General features: G+C 38.4%; 4 protein-coding genes across 7 annotated transcripts; 2 read left to right on the forward strand and 2 right to left on the reverse strand.

Annotated features, from left to right (window-relative positions):
• Nucleotides 1–1710: 1710 nt before the first annotated feature.
• Nucleotides 1711–12576, forward strand: abcb11a (ATP-binding cassette, sub-family B (MDR/TAP), member 11a). Its single transcript, XM_072396810.1, has 25 exons — nucleotides 1711–1818; nucleotides 1962–2203; nucleotides 2280–2364; nucleotides 2454–2587; nucleotides 2683–2854; nucleotides 2940–3064; nucleotides 4369–4543; nucleotides 5385–5498; nucleotides 5585–5695; nucleotides 5778–5903; nucleotides 5998–6201; nucleotides 6296–6466; nucleotides 6548–6737; nucleotides 7595–7676; nucleotides 7767–7875; nucleotides 7953–8117; nucleotides 8219–8323; nucleotides 9428–9589; nucleotides 9694–9897; nucleotides 9990–10231; nucleotides 10313–10469; nucleotides 10552–10749; nucleotides 10859–11065; nucleotides 11690–11836; nucleotides 12026–12576. Exons 1-25 carry the CDS (start codon nucleotides 1711–1713, stop codon nucleotides 12224–12226), a joined length of 3936 nt encoding a protein of 1311 aa, XP_072252911.1. The 3' UTR covers nucleotides 12227–12576.
• Nucleotides 12577–13929: 1353 nt separating this feature from the next.
• LOC140319920 (glucose-6-phosphatase 2-like) lies at nucleotides 13930–15502 on the reverse strand. 2 transcript variants are annotated; one of them, XM_072397690.1, is made up of 5 exons: nucleotides 15285–15502; nucleotides 15095–15204; nucleotides 14898–15009; nucleotides 14699–14820; nucleotides 13930–14606 (listed from the first exon to the last, which is right to left on the reverse strand). In XM_072397690.1, exons 1-5 carry the CDS (start codon nucleotides 15500–15502, stop codon nucleotides 14095–14097), a joined length of 1074 nt encoding a protein of 357 aa, XP_072253791.1. In that variant the 3' UTR covers nucleotides 13930–14094. The 2 variants fall into 2 exon arrangements, with proteins under 2 accessions (XP_072253791.1, XP_072253792.1); XM_072397691.1 differs by having other exon boundaries at nucleotides 14699–14805; nucleotides 14886–15009.
• An 810-nt stretch (nucleotides 15503–16312) lies between these two features.
• spc25 (SPC25 component of NDC80 kinetochore complex) lies at nucleotides 16313–21179 on the forward strand. The gene is made up of 7 exons (XM_072397692.1): nucleotides 16313–16404; nucleotides 17241–17408; nucleotides 17715–17780; nucleotides 18525–18671; nucleotides 18763–18888; nucleotides 20480–20578; nucleotides 20836–21179. The coding sequence occupies exons 2-7, from the start codon at nucleotides 17258–17260 to the stop codon at nucleotides 20958–20960; spliced, it is 714 nt and encodes a 237-aa protein (XP_072253793.1). The 5' UTR covers nucleotides 16313–16404; nucleotides 17241–17257; the 3' UTR covers nucleotides 20961–21179.
• A 215-nt stretch (nucleotides 21180–21394) lies between these two features.
• On the reverse strand, nucleotides 21395–27209 carry nostrin (nitric oxide synthase trafficking). 3 transcript variants are annotated; one of them, XM_072397695.1, is made up of 16 exons: nucleotides 27122–27209; nucleotides 26841–26926; nucleotides 26652–26735; nucleotides 26391–26453; nucleotides 26205–26286; nucleotides 26046–26108; nucleotides 25115–25213; nucleotides 24883–25008; nucleotides 24298–24396; nucleotides 24082–24207; nucleotides 23476–23584; nucleotides 23293–23381; nucleotides 23064–23189; nucleotides 22035–22284; nucleotides 21867–21959; nucleotides 21395–21785 (listed from the first exon to the last, which is right to left on the reverse strand). In XM_072397695.1, the coding sequence occupies exons 1-16, from the start codon at nucleotides 27194–27196 to the stop codon at nucleotides 21649–21651; spliced, it is 1707 nt and encodes a 568-aa protein (XP_072253796.1). In that variant the 5' UTR covers nucleotides 27197–27209; the 3' UTR covers nucleotides 21395–21648. The 3 variants fall into 3 exon arrangements, with proteins under 3 accessions (XP_072253796.1, XP_072253795.1, XP_072253794.1); XM_072397694.1 differs by having other exon boundaries at nucleotides 21867–21956; nucleotides 22035–22308; nucleotides 27122–27198; XM_072397693.1 differs by having other exon boundaries at nucleotides 22035–22308; nucleotides 27122–27198.

Raw genomic sequence — 27209 nt, forward strand, 5'->3', positions numbered from 1 at the left:
CTTATAATACAATAAATGTGGAATAGAGTATGTTCTTGTATTTTTATTATATTTTGAATTTCAAAATTATATCGGTGGAAAAAAAGTACCACAGTTCCCATGTTACATATACATGTCTCTCTTAAAAAAAAATACAGAGTGCCTTTCACCGCAGCCCTTTCCTGTTGCATTATCAATCACCTGTATTGTGAACAATAACGGGCTGTAAAAAGGGAGCAAACTCCAGAACCAGCCCAATCACTACTTATCCTGGAGGGCATTAACCTCCTGAAATTGTGCTTAATCACTATATGTTTGTCCCCATTTCCTCTTTTTGTGAAAAGAAACATAAAACACATTATCTCTCCTGTGAAGTAAAAATTCTGTAATTGTAAATAAAAGAAGCTCAAAATCTCGCCCAGTTAGAAATTCACAATGATGGAATGACACTGTTTGGATGGTTGGCCTCATATAACTATATATACAAACTGTATACAGAAACGTTTTCAAATCTACCCACAAGTGGGGAGCGACGTCCAAGTGAAAGCACCTTAAGAAACCCTGGTGCGTCTAAAATAATGTGTCTAAAATAATTACCCCTTACACAGACTTGTCAATGAACATGTTATCAGTTTTAATTTGCTGGGACATTCAGATTACCCCAGAACAGTTTGGTGCTGTGGTTTAATGATATTTGCTCGTTAAGTCAGTAATTATTAGGTTTCAAAAGGCCATTGTAATGATGGGAATGTACCAAAACATTAACCATGATGGTTTTGATGGTACTGCATGTCCTGAGACAGCTCATGACCACAATCAATGGCCTTGCGGTCATTACACCCATTTTACAACCCCCTTTGATAGGAACTAAATACATTAATCTGAAGAATCAATTAGTAAGTATAAAATGTTAGCCAAGACAGTAGCTTAAAAAAAATCCACTGTTTTGTTTTTAATTAGACTTTGTTATAATTCACAGCAGAGGATGCAAATTAACTTTGTTTAGTGAGTACATTTTGCTTTAAATTGTTTGTCTGGTAGCAGTAATTGCTGACACATCCCCTTATCAGTCTAATTGAAGTGTAGATAATGGGCAAGTGGAGACAAAAGTCAACCTTTGTAATAAGATAGAAATTCCTCTGATCAGTCTCAGTGTTTCCATTTGGATTCTGCGGGACGTCCAGGTACTGTGCACTTTGTGTTTCACCACAGTCTTCTACTTTATTTCAAACAAGATCACCTCGTGATAATTAAGGTTTCGCATTATGTCAATTTATCATCTTTTACTCTTAACATTGTTCTCAGCTGTGTGTAACTGAAGATGTTCCTGATGTTTTATGTGCAGCTGGAAAAGAGCTGGAAACCTTGAATGAGGCAGCATTTTTACATGAGAGAAAAAGTACTCATCAGCGGAATAAGGTTACATTTCAGCAAATCAAGTCATGGAACAATTATCTATTCAATTAAAAATCGTTATTTATTCTTATTTTTTATACAGTTGCCAACTGAGGACAGACTGTGGCAAACATGAAGAAATCTGTCAAACTTACAAAAGCATCAGATGCAGATCAAATAGGTTTGACAGAGCTATTCTACATGTGATAAACCTGATAAAATAATATGAGAGATGTATGTGGTTGAGCAAGTCTGAATGTGCATCTTAATTTCTTTCAGCAAACAATCAGACTGGGTAAGTTTGTAACGGCATTATCCACAACATGTCTCAGATCGATGAACGTTTACAGGTTTTTATTGTTGTTCAAACAAAATGTAATTCACACATTTTTCAGAGATGAAAAGAAAAAAGGAAATGCATTAAGTGTTGGATACTTTCAACTGGTAAATATTTCCATGAATACAAACCAGTTTTCCTAATTTCTACATACATTTGTACAAAAACTTCTTAAATGTACATTATGGACACTATATTTTTATCACCTGTTGTCTTTCTTCCTTTTAAATCCACTAATTCTTTTTGGAAGTTTCAATTTGCCACCTGGAAAGACAAAGTCATGATGGTGGTGGGTGGCCTGTGTGCCCTCGTCCACGGCTCAGCTTCACCTCTCATGCTTCTGGTTTACGGCATGATGACAAACACTTTTGTGGCGTATGAGCTAGAGATACAAGAGCTGAAAGATCCAAACAAGGAATGCACTAACAACACCATTTATTGGACCAATGGCACCCTATATGAAACAGCTGACAACAACACAGTGGACTGTGGGTAAGTCACAAGTACATAGTTTAGATGATTGATGTTGTAGTCAGGAGTTGCTTTGAAACATTTTCTCTTTTTACAGAGTGGATATTGAAGCGCAGATGACCTTGTTTGCATATTACTACATTGGCATTGGATTAGGTGTTCTGATCGTTAGTTACTTTCAGGTGAGAATGTGCTTTAATCATAAGAAAAATCTCTTGATTTATAATGGATTATAACATTGTTACAGACATATTTTTGTGCCACGATGTAGATTGTCTGCTGGGTGGCATCGGCTGCAAGACAAACTCAGAGAATGCGAAAGACTTATTTTAGAAAAGTAATGCAAATGGAGATTGGATGGTTTGACTGCAGCTCTGTTGGTGAACTGAACACGAGGATATCCGAGTAAGCTGAGACTTCTCATTCGCAGATCAAGCAGTTATTAGTGTTTTTAGAGGTTTTTTCATCACATGCTTCCTATCTATTCTGTTCCTTGTCAGTGACATCAATAAAATCAATAACGCCATCGCTGATCAGGTGTGTATTTTCATTGAGAGGATCTCTACTTTCGTGTTTGGCTTCATGGTCGGATTCATCGGTGGGTGGAAGCTGACTTTGGTGGTCATAGCTGTGAGCCCACTGATTGGTTTAGCTGCTGGACTGATGGCCATGGTAAGAAATTAGGGACTTGTAATAGTTAGACAGTAGTAGATGGTGCTTTTTAATATCTTTGAGCGTTTTTTCTTTGTTCCTGAAGGCTGTGGCCAGACTGACAGGACGTGAGCTAAAGGCCTATGCAAAGGCTGGAGCAGTGGCTGACGAGGTCCTGTCATCCATCCGAACAGTAGCAGCCTTTGGTGGGGAGGAAAAGGAAACTGAAAGGTATTTTGTAATACAACTCCTATTCCAAAAAAATTGGATGCTTGGTAAAATATGAATAAAAATGAAAATTGTATATTAAATGTTGAAAGGGAGACATATGACTATTTGACTGAATATATTCGCTCATCTTGAATTTGGTGGCAGCATCACTTCTCAAATAAAGTCGGGACGGGGCCAGCAAAAGGCTGGAAAAGTAAGTGGTACAAAAAAGAAACAGCTTGAGGAACACGGTGCAACTAATTAGGTTAATTAGCAGCAAGCCAATAACAAGATTGGGTGAGAAGAGAGGACCTCAGAGAGGCAGAGTCTCAGAAGTAGAAATTAGTTGGGGTTCAGTAATCAGTAAAACAAAAAATAAAGTGTTTTTACAAATTGTGGAGGAAGTTCAGAAACGTTATTCTCAATATGAAATCATGATGACTTTGATTATTTTATCATCTGCAGTAAATAAAAACATCAAATGATTCATAAACACGGCTGAAAATCAGAATTGGAAGCCTGTGATCTTTGGGCACTTAAACTTAACACTTCCAGAAATCAGTCAGTGAACACAGTTCATGGGGCCGTCCAAAATGCACGTTAAAGTTCTGTCATGCAGAGGAGAATACATGTGAACAAGATCCAGAAATGTTTCCGTGTTCTCTGGCATATAATATGAACTGAGGCAAAGTGGGAAACTGGTCTGTGGTCAGAGGAATTAGGATTTTAAAAGAAAAACATGAATTTAAAGTCTTCTGGATTAAAGAGTAGAGGAAGCATTTGGCCTGTTAAAGAATTAATGTTCAGTTCAAAAGCCTATATGTCTGATAGTATGATGGTGCTTGAGTTCCTATGGAAATAGTAATTTGCCTTCATAGTAGAAGAGTGCTGGACTGGCCTGCCTGCGGCCCAGACCTTTCATCAACTGAAAACATTTGAAGCATCATGAAACACAAATTATGATAAAGAAGATCTTGGACTGCTAAGTAGCTGGCATCCTATATGAGGAAGGAATGGGCCAAAATCTTTCTCCCATGGTGAGAAAATAAAGACTTTTAATAGCAGATGATGCCACCCAACTTTTTTTTTAGATGTGGTGTCATTCTAGTAATCAAGATGAACTAATTTTTTCATGAAATGTCTCACTTTAACATTTGATATGCTTTCTATCTTCTAAAAAAGAGTGGTTTGAAGATCATTGCATTTTACTTTGTTTAGTTTTTACACAGCACTCCAACCTTTTTAGAATTAAGCATGTACTCTCTAATTGATGACACAGTTCTTCACCTATCTTAATATACATAAAAATATGAATTATGCAACAGGTATGACAGAAACCTTGAAGAGGCTCAGAACTGGGGAGTGAAAAAGGGCTCAGTCATAGGAGTGTTTCAAGGATACTTGTGGTGCATCATTTTCCTCTGTTACGCTTTGGCCTTTTGGTATGGATCTAAACTGGTCATCGACACCAAGGAGCTGTCTCCTGGTAGTCTTATTCAGGTATGTGAAAATGAAAGAAAACATGTTATTCTTTATGTCAGACTTTATGTCAATCATTCACATTTTTTGATGGGGTCAGAAGTCAGACTTCACATAGATCAATTGGTAAAAAATAAACCCATTTAATTTCACAGAAGTTGTTTCGTTATAAGAATAAGGTTGGAACAATACATAGTTGAGAGGACTCACTGTAGACAAATGGAGTAAAAGTGGCTGCAACTTCATTTGGTTATTATCAGATAGCTCGAATTGTAAAATGTTCCCTGTTGTAATTATTGGAAGGAGTTCATTCAGTTGTTTTATTAACACACTGAGGCTGTCCACCTCCTTTCCACTTGAGCAAGGCACTGTACCTTCATGCTCCCTGGGTGCTGTGAATGGCGGCGGCCCCAGAGTATATGGCATCTGTCTCCATGAGTGTATGTGCATATGCATGTGTGTGTTCAACAGGCAGAAACCTGGATTGGTTAAATGTGGAGCAGTCATTTTTGTATCTACACGAGAATAAAAGTCTTAATCTTAATTGCAGATGTGACACAAAGCTATTGCATTCAACAGATGAACATTCTGGCTTTGTTTAACATACCTTGAGAACATTTTATCTTTAATATTTTGTTCTATATCAAATTCAAGAAAAAATGATGGAATCGTGAACCAAATAATAATTTCAAAAAATCGTGATAGTACCTTGTCTTTTAAACAGCTTCATTTGTTTGAGACATGAACTTCACTAATGAAAAGCAGTATTCTTCATCAATCAGGCTACAACTTTCTTGTACAGCAGTTGACAAATCAGCTTTGCAGGACGGGGCCTTTTCATGGAGCATTCTTTTGCTTTCAGGTTTTCTTTGGAGTACTCATGGCAGCTATGAACCTTGGACAGGCCTCACCATGCCTGGAGGCCTTTGCTTCTGGTCGTGCTGCAGCAAAGACTATTTTTGAAACAATTGACCGGGTAAGAAATTATTAATTCAAGAGGAAATCCAGCTTGGAAAGACTGATTGCATAATAAAATCAAATTCTCTGTTGCTACATTCACAGGAACCAGAAATCGACTGTTTCTCTGACGATGGCTATAAATTAGACAAAGTCAAAGGTGACATTGAGTTAAAAAATGTCACTTTCTACTACCCTTCTCGACCTGAAGTCAAGGTAACTTGCTATACTTGGGATTTATTTTGCCCATGTTACAGTTTTCAAAATGTAACTCTTGAAAACACAACTTTGTCTTCAGATTTTAGATAATCTCAGCGTGCAGATCAAAGCTGGAGAAACTACTGCTTTTGTTGGACCGAGCGGATCTGGAAAGAGCACCACAATCCAACTTATTCAAAGGTTTTATGACCCAAAGGAAGGAATGGTAACAATCTAAGTAACCTCACAAATGACACAGATCACAGTGAAAATTAGGAAAGCTTCATTGTGTTGTCTTTGAATGTAAATCACATTCTCAGGTGTGTTTGGACGGCCATGACATCCGTACTCTAAACATTCAGTGGCTCCGTTCTCTCATTGGCATCGTGGAGCAGGAGCCAGTGCTGTTTGCCACAACCATTGCTGAGAACATAAGGTACGGTCGACCTGGAGTATCCATGGAAGACATTATCCAGGCAGCAAAAGAGGCCAATGCTTATGATTTTATTATGGATCTACCACAGGTACACATACAGTACAAACTGAGTAATGATGCAGCAGCATCACAAATTGTTTGCAGGCTTCTCCTTTTTAACATTTTCCCCACTAATCTTTCAGAAATTTGACACACTGGTGGGTGAGGGTGGAGGCCAGATGAGTGGAGGACAGAAGCAGAGGATTGCTATCGCTCGAGCTCTCATCCGAAACCCTAAGATTCTGTTGTTGGATATGGCCACATCTGCTTTGGATAATGAGAGTGAAGCAATAGTCCAGAAAGCGCTGGATAATGTGAGTCCCTGTCTGCACACTATGTACTGAAACACAACATCTTGACTTGTTTTGTGAAATAGTACACTGATAATTCCGCAGGTACGCACAGGCAGGACCACAATCTCTGTAGCCCATCGTCTTTCCACCATCAGGAATGCAGATGTGATTGTAGGATTTGAGCATGGAAAGGCCGTGGAGAGAGGAAAACACAACGAGCTACTAGAAAGACAAGGCGTCTACTTTACCCTCGTCACCCTGCAGAACCAAGGCTCTTCCAACACAGATAATGGTAAGCTTTATGCAGAGGTAGGGCACGAGTGATAAATACTGTTATCACTGTTATAAGGTTAGTTTTAAACTTCTTGGTCAGTGAATTGGAATTAATTGAAGGGTGGCTCTAATTAAAATGCAATAAATTCAGGAGGCAATCGTCACACTATCTGAAGAAAAAATAAGAAAACTTCAAACTTTTCCAGCTCACTTTTCCACATTACCTCAAGAAGCACAGGCTGTGGGTTTTGCTGTCTCTGCAGCTACCTAAACTTCACCAGAAATCTATAGATAGACCTGGCAGAAGCAGTGCATGCAACATAGAAAAAGAACACCATAGAACTTGACACATTTTTCTAAGGAAGGAAAAAACAAACCACAGTTGTAATACTCATGACTTGCAAGATATGTTGCCCAACGGGGTGTTACCAAACACTTGCCTCGGGGTCTTTTCCTTTCTGTTATTTTGACAATGTAACATTCAAAATCATCTTATCTAAGCAATTAAAGGAGGAAATATTTTGCTCATTTGGCAGTTAAGAGAAGCTTTGACAAGGAGTGACTAGATTTTTGCATGCCGCCATACCATTTCCAACAAGCCAGGATAATTAATTAGCTATGTCTGAATTAGTCCCTGCAAAACGTTCATTGGTGGTAGGAAGTAATTGGTTCAGAACTGTAACCTTGTACCCACACTATCCACCCAAACAAGGGATTGATGTCTTACCTGATTGGTTTGAACAAGTACTTAGCAGAAGTTACAGGAAAATCTTACAATGTCTATCATTTCTGCTTTTGGTTTGGGGAAATGGAAACTTTTATACTTGTATGTTTCTGTTGAGTCGATTTTTATTTGTTTTTTGTTTCTTTTCCGAGACATGATCAGTGAAGCTTCTGATGAAGACATTGATCTAAAAGTGGGCAGTTTCAGGCGTGGAAGCTGCAGATCAAGTAAAAGGTACAGACATATGATCATACATACACGTTTAAGAACAAATCATTGTATTATCAATAAAATAGATTGAAATTCTCATTTTCGTTCCTGTAGGAGCTCTGCTCGGCTGCGATCCCGGAGCAAACTGTCAAACGATTTTGTCCTGGATGCTATATCAGGCAGCCTCAAGATCCTTCCAGACGTGGAGGTCACACCAGAAAATGTACTGATGATACCTTTGCTGCTGTATAATATGCTAGCTCACACGCTAGCCTGTCTCTAACGTGTGTCTTTCAACAGGAGCTTGAGGATGATGCAGACGAGCATGAAGAACCTGCTCCAGTTGCACGTATCCTGAAGTACAACCAGCCAGAATGGCCCTACATGCTCCTTGGCTCCCTGGGAGCTGCTGTCAATGGCTCCGTCAACCCCATCTATGCTGTCCTGTTCAGCCAGATTCTAGGGGTAAGAGTTTCTCCCATGATGAATGTACTTGTATGCTAAGTGTTACAAGTTGAACTGGTTTGTTTAGAGGTAAACGATGTCTGTGCTTTATGCTTTTACAGACTTTTGCCATTCCTGACTTGAATGAGCAGCGGAAGCAGATCAACGGCATATGTCTTTTGTTTTGTATCGTGGCTGTGATTAGTTTCTTCTCCCAGTTCATGCAGGTTGATGTTTTGTTTTTTTCATCAGAATTATCTAAAATCTCATGACATGCTAACTCATTTCGATACTCTCAGTTCATGTCGTTGGTTATTCGGAAGAGAAACAACCATGTCATCGGACCTTGCAAAATCCAATAGCTCCACCTCAAATACTTTTCTTATTTATTTATTTACTTACTTTGGCTGTCTAAGCTAAATTCTAAAAGGTTTGCAACTCTGGCACTTTCAGATTGGGTTGATATATGACCTTAATATCCACAAAACCCCATGAACAACTAGCAACTTCTAAGGCTTTTTAAGTAATCAAATCAATGACAAGAAAATATTTCCTACCTTAATCTTTCAAAATAAAATTTCTCCACAACTTTTTGTATTATTGCAAATTTGATATTGAATTTATAAACAATATTAAGATATGTAAAATAGGTGTATTCCTAAGGCAGTATTTCATTCCACAGCCCTTTTATTATGTCCTTAATTGTTGAAGGACCAAAACTTTATATTTCTCACACTGTTATTTCAAATCAGAATAATTGCACGGGCCAGGGTGTTCTTTTTTCTCCCCCTGAGAACTCCAAAACAATGCAATACTTCCACACTGCCATATAATGCACTTTTACAAATTTCGATGTATATTCAGTTTTTGTTGACATGGTCAAGAAGGTGTTGATTGGATTGTTCTCTTTATTATTGAAGTCTAGGTACAAGATATTAAAAATGCATTATTGTCACACACAATCAAAATTAATCTGTATTTTGGAAACCTGAACCTTTTACATGAAGTTTTCATGAATGTTTACAGATGTTCCAATTGACAAAAATAATTGAATTTAGTTCCAAGGTTGAAATTTTTGCAAGTACTAAAAAATAGAATAAGATTAAAAGGGCGAGGAACAGACCTTTGCAATTTTAAAATGTCCCATAAGCTTTCACATAATTTAATTTCTTAATAAAAGCCTTGACATGAACTGTGGGGTTAACTGAGTTGGCATGGTACGACCCATAAAAGGACACATATAGGTTTCTATGTCACCCTTCTAATATAATATAGTAGGAGGGAATGAAGTTTTGGTTTATATGTAGACTGAGTTACATTTAATGTTTCAGGGTTATGCCTTTGCCAAGTCTGGAGAGCTGCTGACCCGCCGTCTGAGGAAAGTGGGTTTCCAAGCCATGCTGAGACAGGAGATTGGTTGGTTTGATGACCCTAGAAACAGTCCTGGAGCACTAACCACCAGACTGGCCACAGACGCATCCATGGTCCAGGGGGTGAGTTGCAGTTTTCAAGCCATTTATTTTTAGATGTCACATTGGTGCTTTGATTTGTCATGGCAATTACAGTGTTATTTTGTGTATGTGTGGAATTTCTCCAGGCAACGGGTTCTCAGATTGGCATGATCGTGAACTCTTTGACCAACATAGGAGCCTCATTCATCATAGCGTTCTACTTCAGCTGGAAGTTAACATTGGTAATTATGTGCTTCCTACCTCTCATTGGACTGTCTGGGGTATTCCAAGCCAAAATGCTGACAGGTTTTGCAAATGAGGATAAAAAAGCCATGGAAGCAGCTGGTCGGGTAAGTTTCCTTTTCATCATAGTATCAGAACACTCACGGTGCAGACCAGAGATAGCCACGAATCTGACAGCTACGAATGATATCTACCACAGGTATCCGGTGAGGCTCTCTCCAACATCAGAACAATTGCAGGCTTGGCCAAAGAGCACTCATTTGTGGAAACGTATGAACAGAAACTCGAGCTGCCATATAAAGCTGCCAAGAAGAGAGCCAACATCTATGGGCTCTGTTTTGGCTTTGCCCAGTGTGTCATCTTCATGGCATATGCTGCTTCATTTAGATATGGAGGCTACCTGGTCAGAGTTGAGGGGTTACAATACATGTTTGTTTTTAGGTTGGTAAAACTCCTATGTTGCACCTTTTTAGTTTTGTGATTGCCAAACATAAAAACTGTGCTCATCTGCTGCGTCTCCAGAGTGATTTCAGCTGTAGTAATCAGCGGGACGGCTCTGGGCAGAGCTTCCTCCTTCACTCCAGATTATGCCAAAGCCAAAACTGCAGCCACTCAGTTTTTCAAACTGTTGGACAGAGTCCCTAAAATAAGCATAAGCCACACAGACGGAGAGAAATGGGTTGGTGAACTGGAAACACTGTATTACATTTTTGCTTGTTATTTTGTCAAAGTATTTCATATGCATTGTCATACATCTTTAGGAGAATTTCAGAGGGGAGATCAAGTTCCTGGACTGTAAGTTTACCTATCCAACACGACCAGATATCCAGGTATTGAATGGTCTGGTTGTGTCTGTGAAACCTGGTCAGACGTTGGCGTTTGTTGGGAGCAGCGGCTGTGGGAAAAGCACCAGCGTTCAGTTACTGGAAAGGTTTTACGATCCTGATGAGGGGCAAGTGGTGCGTGTTGAAAGACATGGACATAAATGGCCCTAATCACAAAATGAATGAAATCCTTATTTTCCATAGCCCTTATTTCACTTTTAATTGAGTCATCTTTTATTTTCAGTTGATTGATGGCCGCCCATCCCATGCAGTCAATGTGCCTTTCCTGAGATCTCAGATCGGCATAGTGTCGCAGGAGCCAGTTTTATTTGACTGCAGCATAGCTGAAAATATACGGTACGGAGATAACGCACGCAGTGTCAGTATGGAGGATGTTGCTGAGGCCGCCAAGAAAGCCTATCTTCATGACTTTGTGATGACTCTACCAGACGTGAGTAGAACGCTTTTAATGTATGATTGAATTTCACAAGGAGCACAACTTCAGTTCTGGTTGTTAGCCTGGTCTCTCTTTTGTTAACAAGAATACTTAGAAAATAAATCAAGCAAATGAACAAATGAAAGAAGAATGCTTTTATAAACAGTTATTTCTTTGAGAAAGAAAATTATAGTATGGTGAATATTTGCAGTATAATGTTGAGAGCATTTTCATTATGGGTCTTTGGTCCATTTACAGTAGTTCCAGACCTCTTAATTGTGTCACATGACACAAGTCAACAAACAAAATGATTGGGATGTAAGAAATGCCTTACCTCAGTCATAAGTTGATCTATATTATCTGATTATATCAGAAGCACTGGAGCAGCTGCTGCATGAACCTTGTGGTTAAATTGCTCCATTAAGTATTGATTTTTTTTTAAGCATTTAATTCTCACTTATCAGTTTACCTCCTGAAATATATACACAACATGAGTCATAGTGACTTGATGAAAAATAAGTTGTCCTTTAAATCATACACATATTTACATACCAAATAAAATCAGTTCTAAAGAGCGAAACTGCTCAACTTCTGACCTCTTTCTTCCTCAACTTCCTCACCGCTTTCACAATCTGGCAGAAATACGAGACTCAGGTTGGCGCTCAGGGTTCCCAGCTATCACGAGGACAGAAACAACGCATCGCCATTGCCAGAGCCATTGTTAGGAACCCCAAGATTCTGCTGCTAGATGAGGCTACCTCTGCCCTGGACACAGAGAGCGAACAGGTATTGACATGTTTTTAAACACCGACCAACCACACAAAGCAAGGCATTCTCGTACCTGCTGTACAGGTATTCTTTTAATCCATTCTTTTGTAAATGGATTTGTATGTTTTGAAATAATCTCAATGCTCACATGACACACCCAAAGAATCATGGCACAATGTTTCTTTTTTTTTTTTTTTTGTCCTGCAGACAGTCCAGTCTGCTCTGGATGAGGCGAGAAAAGGACGAACCTGCATCGTCATTGCTCACAGACTATCAACCATCCAGACTGCTGACATCATTGCAGTGATGTCTCATGGAGTTGTCATAGAGCAAGGCGCACACCATAACCTCATGGCCAAGAGGGGTGCCTATTATAAGCTGGTCACAACAGGCGCTCCAATCAGCTAAAAACCTGCTTAAACATTTGACGAACATTTGATAGTTTTGAGTGAGCTCTATTGTACAGTTTCCATTTTCAAAGAAAGAAGTTTGAACACTGTGTAAAAAGTAAAAATGCAATGTAATGATTTGAAAAACAGTACAAAGACAAACTTATCAGCATGCAGTTCAAACTTCACCATCCACAATTGTACGGAGATGTATAGGAAACTGGCACTGAAGGCACCATTTATACTGAAATTATATTCGGGGCATTGTGGAAGGCTGAAACTTAGATATTGTACATTAAATTGGCTTTAAGAATCGGTTCTATGATTATATGCTTTATTTTTGATTAAAGCTATTTATTGAATATTTATTTGTTAGAAACTGTTTTGTATGCACAAAAAGGATGAAGATTTTTTATATGCATCTGCCTTTGATTGTACTGTTGGCCTATAATTCATGTTTTGAAATATTCTTAATGTACTGTAAAATCATTAAAGAAAAAAAAAAGAAAAAAATGAGCTCCTTTAAATTACATTTTAGGATTAAAGAAGTCTGGATAATTACATCTGAGTGGCTCTCTGTTATTTCACCTACAACATCAAGTAGTAATGAAATCGTCAAACATCCCAGACACATGTTTCTTCAGGCTCATCTTGGCATGGACCCTACGCACTTTAAACAGTTACATCATTCAGTGCCTGGCCTCAGGTGCATCCGATGCTAAGCAACCGTAGAAAGGGACAAAAGATGTGGAAATAGGCTCTGCACAGGGTTTAGCTAATTTCACTAATCTTGTTACATCAGAGAGTCTGTTCTACCTCATTACTTTTTGGCTGATTAATGTAGCCTCAAGAAACTAAAAGACCCATTAGAGATTAGATAATACACCCAGACCAGGATGAGCATACGCCCTGTACATCTGGAGTGCGAACAGAGGTGCTGCAGGCAAGAAATTCTTATTGATTCAGAGGGTCCTGCTGAATGCATGTAATTTTAGAAAAGAATTTATCCAGTGAGCTGCTGTCATACCACCCAATATTGAGTCAGATGAAAATATTTATGCTCGGGTTCTTGTTTTCATATTGTGGCATAGTCTGAATGCCGAGAAACTGGTTTGTGATTTATTCATAATCTAGATTTTCATTTTAGGAGCCAACTGCACATAGTCTGATGAACATCAGTCATAATGTGTCCTCTTTCTCACATCTGCTATTCACACATTTTGAACTGGCAGGATGTCAAAGAAGGAAAAAGGTTGTCTTTGAAAGGCATTCGCAAGGTTATAGATGACCTTTTCTGAACAAATAATGAATTCATTTTAGCCATGCATTTATTTGGCTCACAGTGAGCTTTCTTAAAAAAAAACCTTTTGTGCTCTTAAGCTTATATTTTGCAATTAAACCTCTCAAACTGTCCTTGAGAAAAACGCAGTGAACCCTTAAATGTATTTGAAGGTGGAAATTTGAATAGTTTGGGTAAAGTGTCACACAAAAGTAATGCAGTGTTCATCGCTTTACAAAGAACCACTTTAATAGCGAAATGATGAATTTTCAGATACACATACATATACATAGTTTTACTGTGAATATAAAAGAAAAACATACAAAGGACAGAACCACAAGTAGGCTACATATAACATTTATGTTCAAACAAAATTTAATATAAAACATATTTGCTATTCAAACCCAGTAATGTAACTAGCTGTATATCAACATATTGTGGTGTTCAGTGCTTACATGACTGTGAAATAAGTGTGAATAACAGTCTGACTGGTTCTCTGTGCTGCGTATCCACTTTCTGACAACAGGACTGAGCCTATCTGAAATGATTTAACTCACATCACTAAGTATTGTGAGCTACATTACAAAACCTAACAATTCGTTTTCAGTCTAAGCCAGCTTTCTCTTGTCATCTTTAATCAGCAAATGGACACAGTAAGGGATAACAGCAACCACAGTGAGAGGTACTGAAGCGCTTTTACAAAATGACAGCAAGTAGAACAGAACCTCAGTGTCAGTGGGCACTTTGATTAAATCATACAGCTGCAGAAATGTGAGAGCTGTTGACATGCACGTGAGTTTGAAAACAGTTTTACAGCCATTCTTCCCCTTACAGCTCTGAATGAACATCTCCGAGTTCACTGCTAGTCCCAGACCGAACAAGGCTCCTAGGTTTCTCACCAGACCAGCAAAAGGTGTGGTGTCCAGATGGATCCAGTCTGGGTTAGCACACCACTTCTTGGCTTTATTGACTGACCACGAAGGATCAATGTCCAGGAGTTTGAGTAGCAGATAAAAGCAAACAGCCATGGTGAGAAGGAAAACATTGGCCTGGAGGTACACTTTAAAGCTTGCATTGTAGACTGAAGGGATATGATCAAAGACTTCAGCAACCAGCATACCTATATATGGAGAAAAACAAAGAAACACTTAATCTTTGACATAAAATACAACAAATATATCTAAACGTATGAGATAAAAGAGCGAAACACACCAGTGACAAGACCAAGGATGACCTGATGTGGGAAATGTGTTGCAATAAAAACCCTTGAGAGGCAAACACTTATCTGAATGACCCAGAAAGTCATCCACAAGCAAGATCTCAAGAGCTGAAACCTGCAGGAATACAAACATTTAAACCAGCAATGAGGAAACAATTTCTTGTATTGAGAAAGTACAACTTGAGCATCCACCTCTGAAAGCTCCGGACGGATGAGAGACTGGAGGGTCTGGCAAAGTTTAGAGCAGAAGTGATCATCACATACCAAACACATGATGAGCCCATGGCATGGCCAGAGGGACTACCTGCAAAAATAACAATTAAGGACATTGTTTGGCACTTTATGTGTATAGCATTAGCAAAAATGTACTACATACATACAGTACTAACCTGGCCCTGTTTCACATGTTATGTGAAACTGATCCAGGTGTGGTATAGAATTGTTGTGGTACAAGTAAGTTTCTTGCACCCACCAATAGGGTCGCTGCCCAAACAGAATCCTGAGGGAACGAAATACATTTGATTAAAGTCTTTGAATAAACAAACCAAAGGTGAAATGAAATAATCAGAGTTGGCTTACCATTTAAAAATGAGATTGAACCAGTCTCCGATAACAGCCACCCATATCATCTTGGTGCCAACATTATGATTGAAATGGAACCAAAGTGGAAAATAAACAGAGAAAATATTACGAGGGTCACCCACTATTGACATGAAGTTAAGGAAGCTGTGGTATTCCCTGCAGTTGCTCTGCAGATACTGTATAACCAGCACACCAAAGCTGTGAATAAAATCCATGAAGTTCCGTTTGTGTGCAACAGTTGCTTCTTCAGCACCAGTCAAAGCTCCATGAAGCCAAGCCTCACATCACTATATATCACAACCTGGCATCATAAATCATTCACTGAAGCCATGGCAACATCTGTAGGCTGTTTGAACACATATGGAATATAATAATGTGTTCCCAAGCCACGAGAGGTCAGCGTTTTAAGACACTTCACAAAAAACTGTTTACAACCTGACTGTGTTACCATTATATGTTTCACAGAACATAGCTTGTACAATTGTTAAATATTAGCCACTATACACACGCCAAGAGTGAGTGCCCCACATAATTTCCCTGGATCCTTTCAGCTTCATTAACATTGTCATTCTCAGTGACCGTAGCAACCAAGTAGGCTCTCTGTAATATAAATGAAAAACATAGCCCATCTGGCTTCCACAGCTGAGTTACTATCCTCAGTTAGTTTTCTTTTCCTGTAAAAAAAAAAAAAATAGACATATGAGCATTTACATACATAATCTTGACTGTAACATTATTTGTTATTAATTGTTTGGACTGGACGGAGCATTCGAGTTGAGAGCTATTTGCACTTCCTTCCTTTGACCACAAGGTGGGGTATGAGGACGTAAACTTCAACTCTAACGATATGAATATATGTATACATAAATATATATACATTCAAAAGGTATTCAGTTCAATATATATGAATAAAACACATCGCCTTTAAAAAAAACAAAGAATTATATGGGACTGCAATTATATTTATTAGATTACTTACTGGGTTTCAAAAAGACGTCATTTCCGGCATCGGTAACCGCCCTCTGTGTATACAAACCGCGGATTTTTAAAATAACCACGGATTCCGTAGTGGGACAAAAATCAGAAGCAGATATCATTTGACTGCACTTCAAAAAATGTGAGTACTAAATCCAGACGTTGCAAAATTAGTAAATCTGTTGTCAGTAAAATATTTAAATGTTTGTGTAAGTAAGGTTAATTCTTGAATGCTACGATGAACTAATCGCTTAGGTTACTCAGTTAGCATTAGCGCTAACAAGCTAATGTTGCTATTTGGATGCGGTGTTTACATATTTGCGATTATCGCTAATAAAGTAATTGAAACGTCTCTAGTAGAGTTGATTATGTTATGACGGGATAACATTCTGTGTTGAACATTACTTTCCAAATCAAACGAGTAAAGTTAACATTTAGTCGTTATTGTGGATTAGCCACACGATCACAAGAGGCGCTATAAAACGTTCAAAATGTAGACTGTCGAACGTACAGATCTGCTTCATTAGTTTTCCTGATGTTTGTTGGGGGTAGTTTAGTCTCAATCCATTCTGTTGTGGAAACAGAGGCTGATAAGATATAAGAGAAGAGTCAGGTCAGGCTTGTCAGGTATTTATTGTTCTCATACTTTATACAGTTGTAGACACGAGTCGTTTTGGGTAAAAGCATCTGCTAAATGCATGTGTAAATGATATATCTTTTCAGACTTTTTTAATTTTATGACAATATCCTATTTATGCTTGTAGAATTTGTCTTAAGCGGGCTGCATATCATCATCATCATCAACTGTGGGCCATTGTACTTTGACTTAAACAATAGATGCAGCCTAAGCTTTTTCTGCTCTAATCACCCTAACTATATGTGGTTAGAAATAAAGCAATGATAAAATTTACATACAGTATATATATTTATTTATATGTGTGTTAATGTATATGCCTGCTTTTCCTTCTTAAATCATAGACTGATATCAGAAGATCATGACGTCCATTACCGACCCAAACATGAGTGACAGGTTCACCAGTGGAATGGAGGAGATCCACAATGAGCATCTTAGAACATATTCGGACATAATTGACACGACTGTTGAGCTGTCCCAGTCCCACAGACAGTTTGTAAAGTCAGCACTTGGTAAATTATAGTTTGCTAATATTTGATTCAATATCTATTGATCCCTGAAGAGAAATTATTTTGCTACAGTGTAATTTGCCTTTATTGATGTGTTATTTTTATATATATATATATATATAAAAATAAAACACAGAAAGTTAACTTATTGCCAACATTTCAACATCTGGGCCGCAAAGCTTCTTCTAGCCGTGGTAGTCATTTTTAATTTCTTCAAGAAGGCAACTCAAAGGAGTGTTCTTATGAAGTTGTTAGTTAACAGTTCTTGTTTATTTATTGATGTTTGTTTTTTCTTTCTATTATGTGCAGATACATGTTTGAAAAAATGTAAGGATGATGAGAAGCTGTTAGAGACAATTCAGACATTCAAAAGAGGTGAGTCTGTAATATTCCACATGGCATTCCAGTTGTACTGTACATGTACACAGCGTCACCAAGCAATTGTTGCGTTTGATTGTGAATCAGCAGATCATCAGTATTACATCAGAGAGAACACATCAGTCCTGTTCTAGCTTCTTTACACTGGCTGCCTGTTACGATCAGAATTGATTTCAATATACTTCTCCTGACATACAAAGCTCTAAATGGACTAGGGCCCAGTTACATTGCCACCTCTCTTCCAAGGTACATAACAGCTAGAACACTGCGATCATCAAATGCAGGTCTATTAGAGGTCACTGGAAGGACTCATAAGAAGATTGGGGATGCAGCCTTTGTCACCTACGCCCCAAAATGATGGAACTCACTACCCATTTAATATTAGGGAAGCAGACGCAGTAGACACTTTCAAAAGCCATCTTAAAACCCATCTTTTCAAAAAAGCATTTTATTAATCTTGTGTCTTATTGTCCTTCTCCTACTTGTTTTACCTTTGTTTTATCCTGCTATTTATTTTATGCATTAGTATCTTCTTGTTATGTACGTTTTCTTATCTTGAACTATGTACCGTCTAAAATTTTTATTCTTCTTACATGCATTGCTCCTGATCTTGTTGTTGTTTTCATGTAAAGCACTTTGAACTGCGACTCTTGTATGAAATGTGCTATATAAGTAAAGTCTTACTTACTTACTTACTTGCTTACTTACATTCACTTGCTGACCCAATTTTTGTCTTCTCAGACCTGGACCAAAAAAATGTGTGGTTAAAGGAGAAACGGCATGCCATATCTGAGACGATGTCTGAGGTTCAGGAGAAGGAGATGCAGAAAGAGGACATCATTCAGAAAATTCAGAAACTTAAGGAAGAACAAACCAATAGAAAAGAATGTAAGGCTGTTTGAAAATGTGTCCAACGGTCTGTCAGAAAGTTAAATCTTGATGAAGCATACGATTGTTCACTACATTCTTTTGTTTTCAGTAATCGAGTCTCAGCACAAAGCAAACAAAGACAGACTGAGGAACCTCCAAAAAGCCAGGCTAGTGTTTCAGGATCATTTGGGGCTGGAGATACGAACAATCCTCGGCAAAACCCAGTTGATCAAAGGTAAGCTAAGCATATATTTATCCATATAAAGTATGGACACCCACGTATGTTATTTCCATCAGGTACAAAAACTATTTATTAACTATATTTGTGAGACTAGATTTCTGTTACAGCAAACCATTTTGCTCTCTGCGCTTTTACTTTTTGTCAGTTTTTGAAGATTAAAATTCTGACTTCTCTCTGCATCTGTTGGTACGATCGATTGAAAAGCAGTTTCTGTTTTGGATGTTCATTCTGTCTGCAGTCCGCAGGCATTGAGACGACTCAGTAGGCGTAACTGAGCGCAGTCACATGTCTGATGACATTACGCGCACACGCTCTATGTAGTTGTTATTTCACAGGATTCAATCTGCTCTGTACAGTTTAAAAAGTTTTCCATCCTGAAGCCTGTGGGCATTTAGTATTGTGAGCCACGTATTTGAAACCTGATTGGATTACCTTATTTTCTGGTCTTCAGCTACTTTAAAGCAGAACAATAATCATGGGGATGGAAATAACAACAGTATGCCACAAACTGCCACACCTTTGTGAAACATAACAAATAATTTAGCATTTCAACAAACTTTTTCTCGCCTTTCCTCCTGCTGAGTCTGAAGGAGCTGTCTGACATGCTGTCCCTGTTCTTTATCAGTTCACTAATTAAGCACTTTTTTTTTTTTTTTGGTCTGATTAAAGGGGAATTCGTGTCTATTGACTATTATAAGAATATTTCTCCTGGTGTGACTGAAAAGACTAAAATTGAAATAAACTTTGTTAAATGAGTCTTTGGATAAATGATTCATAAACGCACGATTTGGGTTAACGGCCCTCTTTATTGCATCATGGGGTGGCAGCTATAAAACTATAAATGAACTAATCTCTTATCTGTTTAATTTATATTTCCACTGCCACAAAACCTCTGCTTACATCAGTTTGAATAAAGCAACACCAGAGAGGTCTGTGAACCTTAAATGGATCTACTTTGTGTTTTAAGTGCTTCGACCTTTGTTATTTGCATTCTGGGGCGTAAGGCTGCCTTGCTGTGCTTAGGGGCTGGGATACTGCACTACAGAACTTTGGTTTCCAAACCCAAACCACAGTTTTAGTTTACAGTCGCTTGACATTTTTGTGGGCTTTTGAGGGCGTCTTTCCAATATCTTCGGCATGACAACAGATTCGTGTGTGTGTGTGTGGCGGCGCATGTGCAGGGCTCGGGGGGGGGGGGGGGGTTATGACATATAAGGAATGTCATAAACACTTCATTCAATCTTAATGAATGAAGTTGAACTTCATGCTACAAGTAAACAAGTTGACTGCAGTGTATAAAATGTGTTATTTCTACTTCAAATGGATCAAAACAGAGGCTCCCCCGCCGTATTAACCGGTTGCCATGGTGAAGTCCAGAATGAAATCTATTGATAATGGCCTCCTTCTATTTTCTCCTTCAAAATGCACCCTCTTAGCCCAGTGAGCACACTTAGGCTTGATTGAACTTTTCTTTTCTCTTAATCGAGCTTCAAAGACCTATTTTTTTTTCTTTTCTCTTTTCTTTATCTGAAGTAGATATGACGTTAGATGTTACAGAATGTGCGTGTTTGTCCCTTTTGTAAAGGTGAAAAGTTGCAGTTTGTCTTCCGGAACATTAACCCTTCTGATCAGGACAGTGCTTACATTATCACGATGGGGATTAAAGAAAACGGGGCATACCAGAGTAAGTTGCACACACATCCTTTCTTATTCTAAATTCTATTTGGATAACTTGTTGTGAATTGGCACTTTATGCCAAATTAAATGGAACTGACCACAAATGCATTCATCAAAAACCATCAATGAACTTGAGACAGAGTTTGCTTATTCACATTGGAAGAAGATTTTGGTATTTTCTTAGTATTCAGTGATTATAATTTGTATCTTGCAACAAGCACTGGAAGTAGGTTGTATATTAACACCTATATTGAATTTCAACAGTTGTATCCAGTGACCCAGTGCTCGACTGTTTGCCAGTCTTGGAAAGCCGGCTTCAGGAGACCAATAATTTGCCAGCATTCCTGGCAAATGTGAGGAAAGAGTTTATTTCTCAGGCACGCTGCTGAGATTGGAGAGTTTCCATTTAAACATGGAGTATCATCGGGGAGGGAAGGGGGCTCACTGGTCTGTAAATAAACGTATCGACTGCTTTTAAAAGACTTTGTCATAGATTGGAAATGTCTTGACTCATTATTACGCACTTACTATACTTGTTATCATTTTAAACCTCTGAGTTTGTTTTAAAACAGCAAGTGTTGTTCGGGACATTTTTTTTTTCTTTCTCTCACTAATTTTAAACCCTGAAACATGTAACTGATCATATAAACAGTTTTCATTTATTTTGTTCTTCCTTGCTCATTTTACAATTGTAGGAGTAACGAAGAAGTGTAGCAGCCTTGTTTAAGGGTGTAAATGACGCAATAAAGTATGTGTTTGTAAAAAAATTACGTTTGGACACTGCATTATAAATAATAAGAAAAAAAGTTGTATTGGTATAAAAATTAATATACAACCAGAATCTGTAGAAAAATCCCACAATGCAGGGTGTACGGTGAAAAGAAATCACAGATTGTGGCTGTGAAGAACAAATTAAAATGAGTGTTTCTGTCCAGTTTCAATGAAACAGGTTGGTGCATAAACAGCCATTTGCATTGGTTGAGGTTTTGTTGCTGTTGTAATTATGGCACTGCAGATATTACTAATCAGCAGGCTGGCGCTCCAGTTGTGTATTTTTCTGTCCATCAGTTGGGTCTTTCAGGCATCTGATGATGTGACGCTGCTTAGCACGGGTAACTCTTCAACGTAGGTTGATGGAAAATGACCTCTCTCCCCGTTAAGAACGCCAAACCACCAACCGTTCCCCTCCTTGGCATAAATGTCTAGGAGATCACCTGTGAAACGAATGTTATGGTCACTGAAACTGTCTATGTTTACTGATGTTTTAAAGCGGCCGTTTCGCGATCACCACTTACCTTCTTTTAAAGCCAGTTCATCTTGATGTTCGGGTGTGAAGTCGTACAGCGCCTTGCATTTCCCAATACTGCACAACTCTTCTGTTTCATCTGCTGGACATTTTTCATTGTTTTCATTTCGCGCATTTAAGGTTGTGGTAATAAGAATCTTGTTGCTGCGTTAATTACCTTGTCCTTTGACATCATCTTGGTGAGGCACTGCTCCGAAAACAGTGCCACCACACTCCACAGTCTCTTTTGTTGCAGTTGTGGGCGAGACCTGGTCAGTGGAGTTTGGTGCAGCCTCGGCGGACAGTTGTGTTAGGAACTGAACTGGCCCTTTGTAAATGATGGATAATCTCATCGACTTTCGGGATCTGAATGGTGTCCTCCTGAGCTTGACTGGGCGAGTCAGTTGAACGATGCTGTGCTCGCAGTCCTTGGATAAGAAAAGCGGTTTGGTCTACATTATTTAGAAAATAACCAGAGAAAAGGTTTTTTATGTGACTGCTTTGAGGAATATTTGTTAACCATTTAACAAACTGCCAGCTATAATGAGCTATTTGTTGAAGACATGTGTTCTGGTAACCCGAGGCAATAATTGATGCTGCTTACTGTGATTAGTCTTCAAAACTAGCTTGGAAATATGCAGTAAGGTTATAATGAATAAAAATCTGCAAGGCTCAGCTGCTATACAACTACAGCCGTGGTAACTGTACAAATACAGACCCGATCAAATCTACTGCACGAAGAGGTCTTATCCAAGAGTTGTCCTAGAGTTGTGTGAAATGTACTTTAAAACCCAGATACATCAGAGGAACACATTTTGAATTTGAAGGATTTGGGGGAACGTTGGACAGAAGAGGTTGATTAGCACTACTGTCATATAGTATCTATTCTGTTTAAAAAATCATCAATCACAGAAAGCTTTAATAACTGCAATATTACAGTAATCAAATTAATTCTCAACAATAAGCATATTATTTTCCCCACTATCCTTTTATAGTAGGAAAAGTCATGAACTGTCCCACGCCGCCTGGCTTTGCTATCAGGCAACATAAGCCTAATTCTTTTTTTCCCCACTATGACAGTTTGTGGTCATTTGGGAATTTGTAATATTTACATGGCTATCACAAATGCCATGCCAGCCGTTGGCATCGTACATAATACACAAATAGTCCAGCTGTAAGGTGATACATTACCTCACATGAGTCCTACCTTATCTTTCCATTTAAAAATGCTGTCACTAAATCTGTAAAATGACTTGGGTTTCCCTTCAAGTTCAGAGAGCGATGAGGAGAGTTTATAGTGAGTGGCCTCAAGGAGATTCAGTTTTAGAGTGCACTATAAATAACAAATGACATTAGTGAGACATTTTAATGTGGGACCAATATAAAGCAAACGTCCATCACTGCATGAGACTTTCCCACCACTTTATATTGTTTACCTCATCGAGCAGCTGTTCAGTTTCCTCAAGGTTCTTCTGGTTTGAAAAAGATGGGTTTTCAGTGTTTGTTGTCATTAGTTGTTCAATTCCTGCGACAAGGTTTAGATATTAGAAGAATAGAATGGACAGTCTTAGGGTGGTACTGTCCGCGAACTGTTAAAAAAACGGTTTGACTGAGCTTACCTTCACACTCTTTCTTTGTCTGTGTGATGCTGTCCTCCAGACGCTGGAGTTTGAGCTTGATGGCATCTCTTCTTCTCTCTTTGCTCATCAGTGATTTGCTGTTTTCTTCCTGAACATTGTCAACAGAAACGTATCGGATCACATCATTTACTGCCATGGCCCTAGCATAAAATCAACCAGTGACTGTTTGTGCTGGACCAAAAGCAACAAATTCAAAGTGAGTTCTTTGGGGGAATTTAGCTCTAATCCCTCTGTTACTGCTGTACTAGCATCTGTATTTCTCAATACAGTGAATGTGTTTGATTGAATTTGGAATAATCCTATTAAAAAAGGAGACTTGTTAAATTCAAATTTACAATACAGTCTATAGAAAGGAAACAATATATACACATAAGAGCCACGATAGAGGATTTATAACAGGCCTTGTTACAAAATAAAAGTATGTTTTTGTATAAGCAGTGGTACATGCTTTCATCAAAAAGATGCCTCCTGCAGAGATGAAAAGGTTTGTCTTTGAATGAATGAGTGACAGAGTGTGTTCACAAAGGACCTATTTTAAAAAAGCATCAGATTTTTAGAGCAAAGAAAAAAATAAAGCAAACTTACAAAATAATCGGCCATCAAAAACTCTGCTTTGTTATCTTCATCTGAGATGCTGTTTTCCTCTACCAGGGTTTGTATGTCTTTATCCATGTCCACCCTTTGGACCGCCTGCTCTATTTGTCTTTGGTCCTGGAAATAGCAGAAGACCCCACAGGTAATGATGTTCATTAAGTGACTCCATGTGCATTTGTGGGCAGGATTTAGGGCAGGATGTCTTACATGTTTGAGGGTCCGCTCAAAGCTAGACATATGGAGGTTATATCTGCTCAAAATGTCGCACAGAACTTCAATTCGCTGTTTCTCCAGGTCCTGTATGATCTGAAAGAGCAGAAAGTCTTATTTTCCTAAGCCCATTCACTTCCTGTTCCTTCAATCCTGGCCGTGTCATTTACATTTGTGAGAAAATCAGATTACATCATGGTCAATCATCCTCTACTTTAAGGTGAGTTCAAATGTAAAATATAGTGACAAACATGACTAAAGGGTGTGGTAAGACTGAACAAAGATTGTTGGTTTGAGCCAGCAGCCTCACGTGTCCCTGAACAAGTCTCTTCCCTCTTTTTCTCTTGTGCCTCTGTTCCATGCTGCGGGCACATAAATATGTGCTTCACATAGCATAAAATAACCAGCAGAATGGACTGGCTTAACTGTGGTAAACTGACCTACTTCTTATAGCTGTCTCACTGGTTCATCCTATTCCACAAGTGAGGCGCCTCATAGCAAGGCGCTGAGCATTGTTCCGTGTTGGTGAGACAACCAGCTAATTATACACAAATTGACAAGCACAAAAAGCATTTTTTCCACCTGGTAGCAGTTTTTCAATGTGTTCTCCCATTTGAGTCTCATGTGGTGACCCTCCATGTTGATATTGAAGTACTCCTCATCCACCCGCGCCTGCAGTTCTGCTGACTTAGCCAGCCTGTTAAGCATCTGTAGGCAAGAGCAGGGAATGAAAAGTATTTTGCAGCCACGGTGAGAGGTTTGCTTCCATAAAGGAATTCAGGGATGAAAGTACCTTACCCACAAAATTCTGTACCTTTTGTTTTTCTTTTTCAGTGCAGATTTTTTTGTTGTTTTCAACAAAGCTGAATAGCGCCTCATGTTCTCGTGTTAATCCAACCAATTTCTTCTTTATCTGTTTTAGAGTAGGAAACATGAAATCACATAAACATCAGTGTAACAAAATTATATGGTTATGTTATGACTAATTCCAAGTAACACTGCATTCAGCACTTTATTATACTTTTTATCTTTTACAGCCCTTTGAACAGCACTTTGGTCAGTGTGAACTGTATATAAATGTGCTTTAATACATTTAATTTACTTACTAAGTGAATAATGGTAGATCTGAGTTAATGTACTTCTCCCCTTTACTTTACACTTTAATGACTACACCAGAATTTTGTGACATGTAATCATAAAGATATGTAACAATAATGATAAAGTTATGAACTATGTTGTGGTTGTTCGTCCCAAACTAAATGCAGCTGGATAGCATGGAAGCTCTACAATTGCAAGACTTTTTCTCTCTCCCATTTTTGTTTAACAATGCATCAAATGTTGCAAACGCCACAAAATGTGGAAAATCACCCAGTGCAAAAATAGCTACCTGACTATGGGGGGCCAACATAATCTAACATCTCTGGTGTGTTTACAGCAAGTAAGCAGCTGCTTTCCCTGCCATCATCTCTGAAAGAGCTGAAACAGGTTCTGGCAGGGGAATAAAAATTTGCCCGCCGCAGTCCTAAACCTATTTGACCTAACATATTGAAGCAATAATTGTTGCCAAAGGACTGACATCAAATCAGACATTGAAACAATTATATTTATTTTCTCTTTTACAAGGCTCTCACTGTGACGTAATCATAACGTAACTCACTGCTTTACAGCCATACAAAACTTTTATGGATTTAAGATCAAGCATTTCCATTCTTATCTCGGCGTACATTTATAACTTGATTCCTTACCTTTAGTTGTTCGTTCCAGTTAGCATTGAAAAGTTTTCCATTTCTGTCAATGGCGATGTCAAGCTATCAAATTGCAGAGAGGTTTAAAGACACATTAGAATATGCTTCGAAGCAAAAACAGACACATAGGGATAGAGAGAGAAACAAGGAATTACGCACAGGCTTCTTCCTCTTATTGTGTTCATCTAAGACTTGTCGTATTTCCAGAATGACCTCTTGCTGAAATGCATTTCCTAATGATCTGAAATTAAACCATTAAACCACATTTTACTCAAAATATCTCCCAACATTTACCGAATGTGTGAACAGGGGTTAGTTATGAAGCAAACTAAGGCTGAAATCTACCTGTGGGCATCTGCTCTTGAGTACATCTCATCCGACACATGACACCAGGCACTATAGACGGAACTAAGAGGGGAGCCAGCATGAAAAGGTTAGAGCTGTCGGTTAATTAGCCTGACACCTGTCTGTGTTTTGATCACATCTAACTTGCCAAGTTCATGCTATTTTCCATGATACAATTGTTTCTATACACCACGCAGCAGTCTTCATTTAAAGATCATGTTAAGACACAAAACAAAAAACAAACCACTCATTGTGTCTTACTTGTTTGACATTCCTTTTGAGGCCCTGATCAGTTTCCCCGCCTGTTTTTGCAGACCCTTGGCATATGTAAATTCTAGCTCAGCCCTTAAATCAGAAAAGATTGCAGCAAGTTGCAATTATTGTGTCAAAAGTTACTCCTGTTGGCATTCAAATGTGCTCTGAGTCTAAAAAGAAAAACACTGAACCTACCTCTGCTGAAAAACTGTCATGAGTTCTTTGAAGAAGTACTCCCCATTCTTTGAATATTGTTTCACATTTTGATAGAGTTGGTTATACTGAAAGATGGTGAGTTTTAATCAGTGATATAATGCCATGGGGAAAGAAATGCCTGAAAATACTGAGTCCAAACCAACACAAAGTTAGCTGCATGGTCTGTCAAAGTAAGTTGAATACCAATCTTATGCTCCACTTCTGTGTATTTTGAAACCAAACATTGCTTGTATTTTTTGTTTTTAGAAAGAAATACTCACAGAGCAGGTGCCGATAGGGTCCTTCATCTTAAGACTATGGCAGTTTGTTAACTTTGAACCTGGAACTTTGACCATTCTCCTCCCAAAG

Source organism: Leuresthes tenuis, unplaced genomic scaffold, assembly GCF_036924035.1.
Source record: "Leuresthes tenuis unplaced genomic scaffold, fLeuTen1.0.hap1 SCAF_12, whole genome shotgun sequence".
NCBI lineage: Eukaryota > Metazoa > Chordata > Actinopteri > Atheriniformes > Atherinopsidae > Leuresthes > Leuresthes tenuis.

Excerpts from the sequence above, each read along its gene's own strand:
- abcb11a (XM_072396810.1), top strand. The coding sequence starts at position 1,711 with ATGAACGTTTACAGGTTTTTATTGTTGTTCAAACAAAATGTAATTCAC. Across the intron at positions 2,365-2,453 it reads TGATCGTTAGTTACTTTCAG|ATTGTCTGCTGGGTGGCATC; the intron begins GTGAGAATGTGC and ends GCCACGATGTAG. Across the intron at positions 6,738-7,594 it reads CTCTTCCAACACAGATAATG|ACATGATCAGTGAAGCTTCT; the intron begins GTAAGCTTTATG and ends TTCTTTTCCGAG.
- LOC140319920 (XM_072397690.1), bottom strand. The coding sequence starts at position 15,502 with ATGGATTTTATTCACAGCTTTGGTGTGCTGGTTATACAGTATCTGCAG. Across the intron at positions 15,205-15,284 it reads TTCAATCTCATTTTTAAATG|GATTCTGTTTGGGCAGCGAC; the intron begins GTAAGCCAACTC and ends TCGTTCCCTCAG. Across the intron at positions 14,607-14,698 it reads CATCCTTGGTCTTGTCACTG|GTATGCTGGTTGCTGAAGTC; the intron begins GTGTGTTTCGCT and ends CTCCATATATAG.
- spc25 (XM_072397692.1), top strand. The coding sequence starts at position 17,258 with ATGACGTCCATTACCGACCCAAACATGAGTGACAGGTTCACCAGTGGA. Across the intron at positions 17,409-17,714 it reads GTTTGTAAAGTCAGCACTTG|ATACATGTTTGAAAAAATGT; the intron begins GTAAATTATAGT and ends TATTATGTGCAG. Across the intron at positions 17,781-18,524 it reads AATTCAGACATTCAAAAGAG|ACCTGGACCAAAAAAATGTG; the intron begins GTGAGTCTGTAA and ends TTGTCTTCTCAG.
- nostrin (XM_072397693.1), bottom strand. The coding sequence starts at position 27,196 with ATGGTCAAAGTTCCAGGTTCAAAGTTAACAAACTGCCATAGTCTTAAG. Across the intron at positions 25,214-26,045 it reads ACTGGAACGAACAACTAAAG|ATAAAGAAGAAATTGGTTGG; the intron begins GTAAGGAATCAA and ends ACTCTAAAACAG. Across the intron at positions 23,585-24,081 it reads TTTTGATGGCCGATTATTTT|GAAGAAAACAGCAAATCACT; the intron begins GTAAGTTTGCTT and ends GACAATGTTCAG.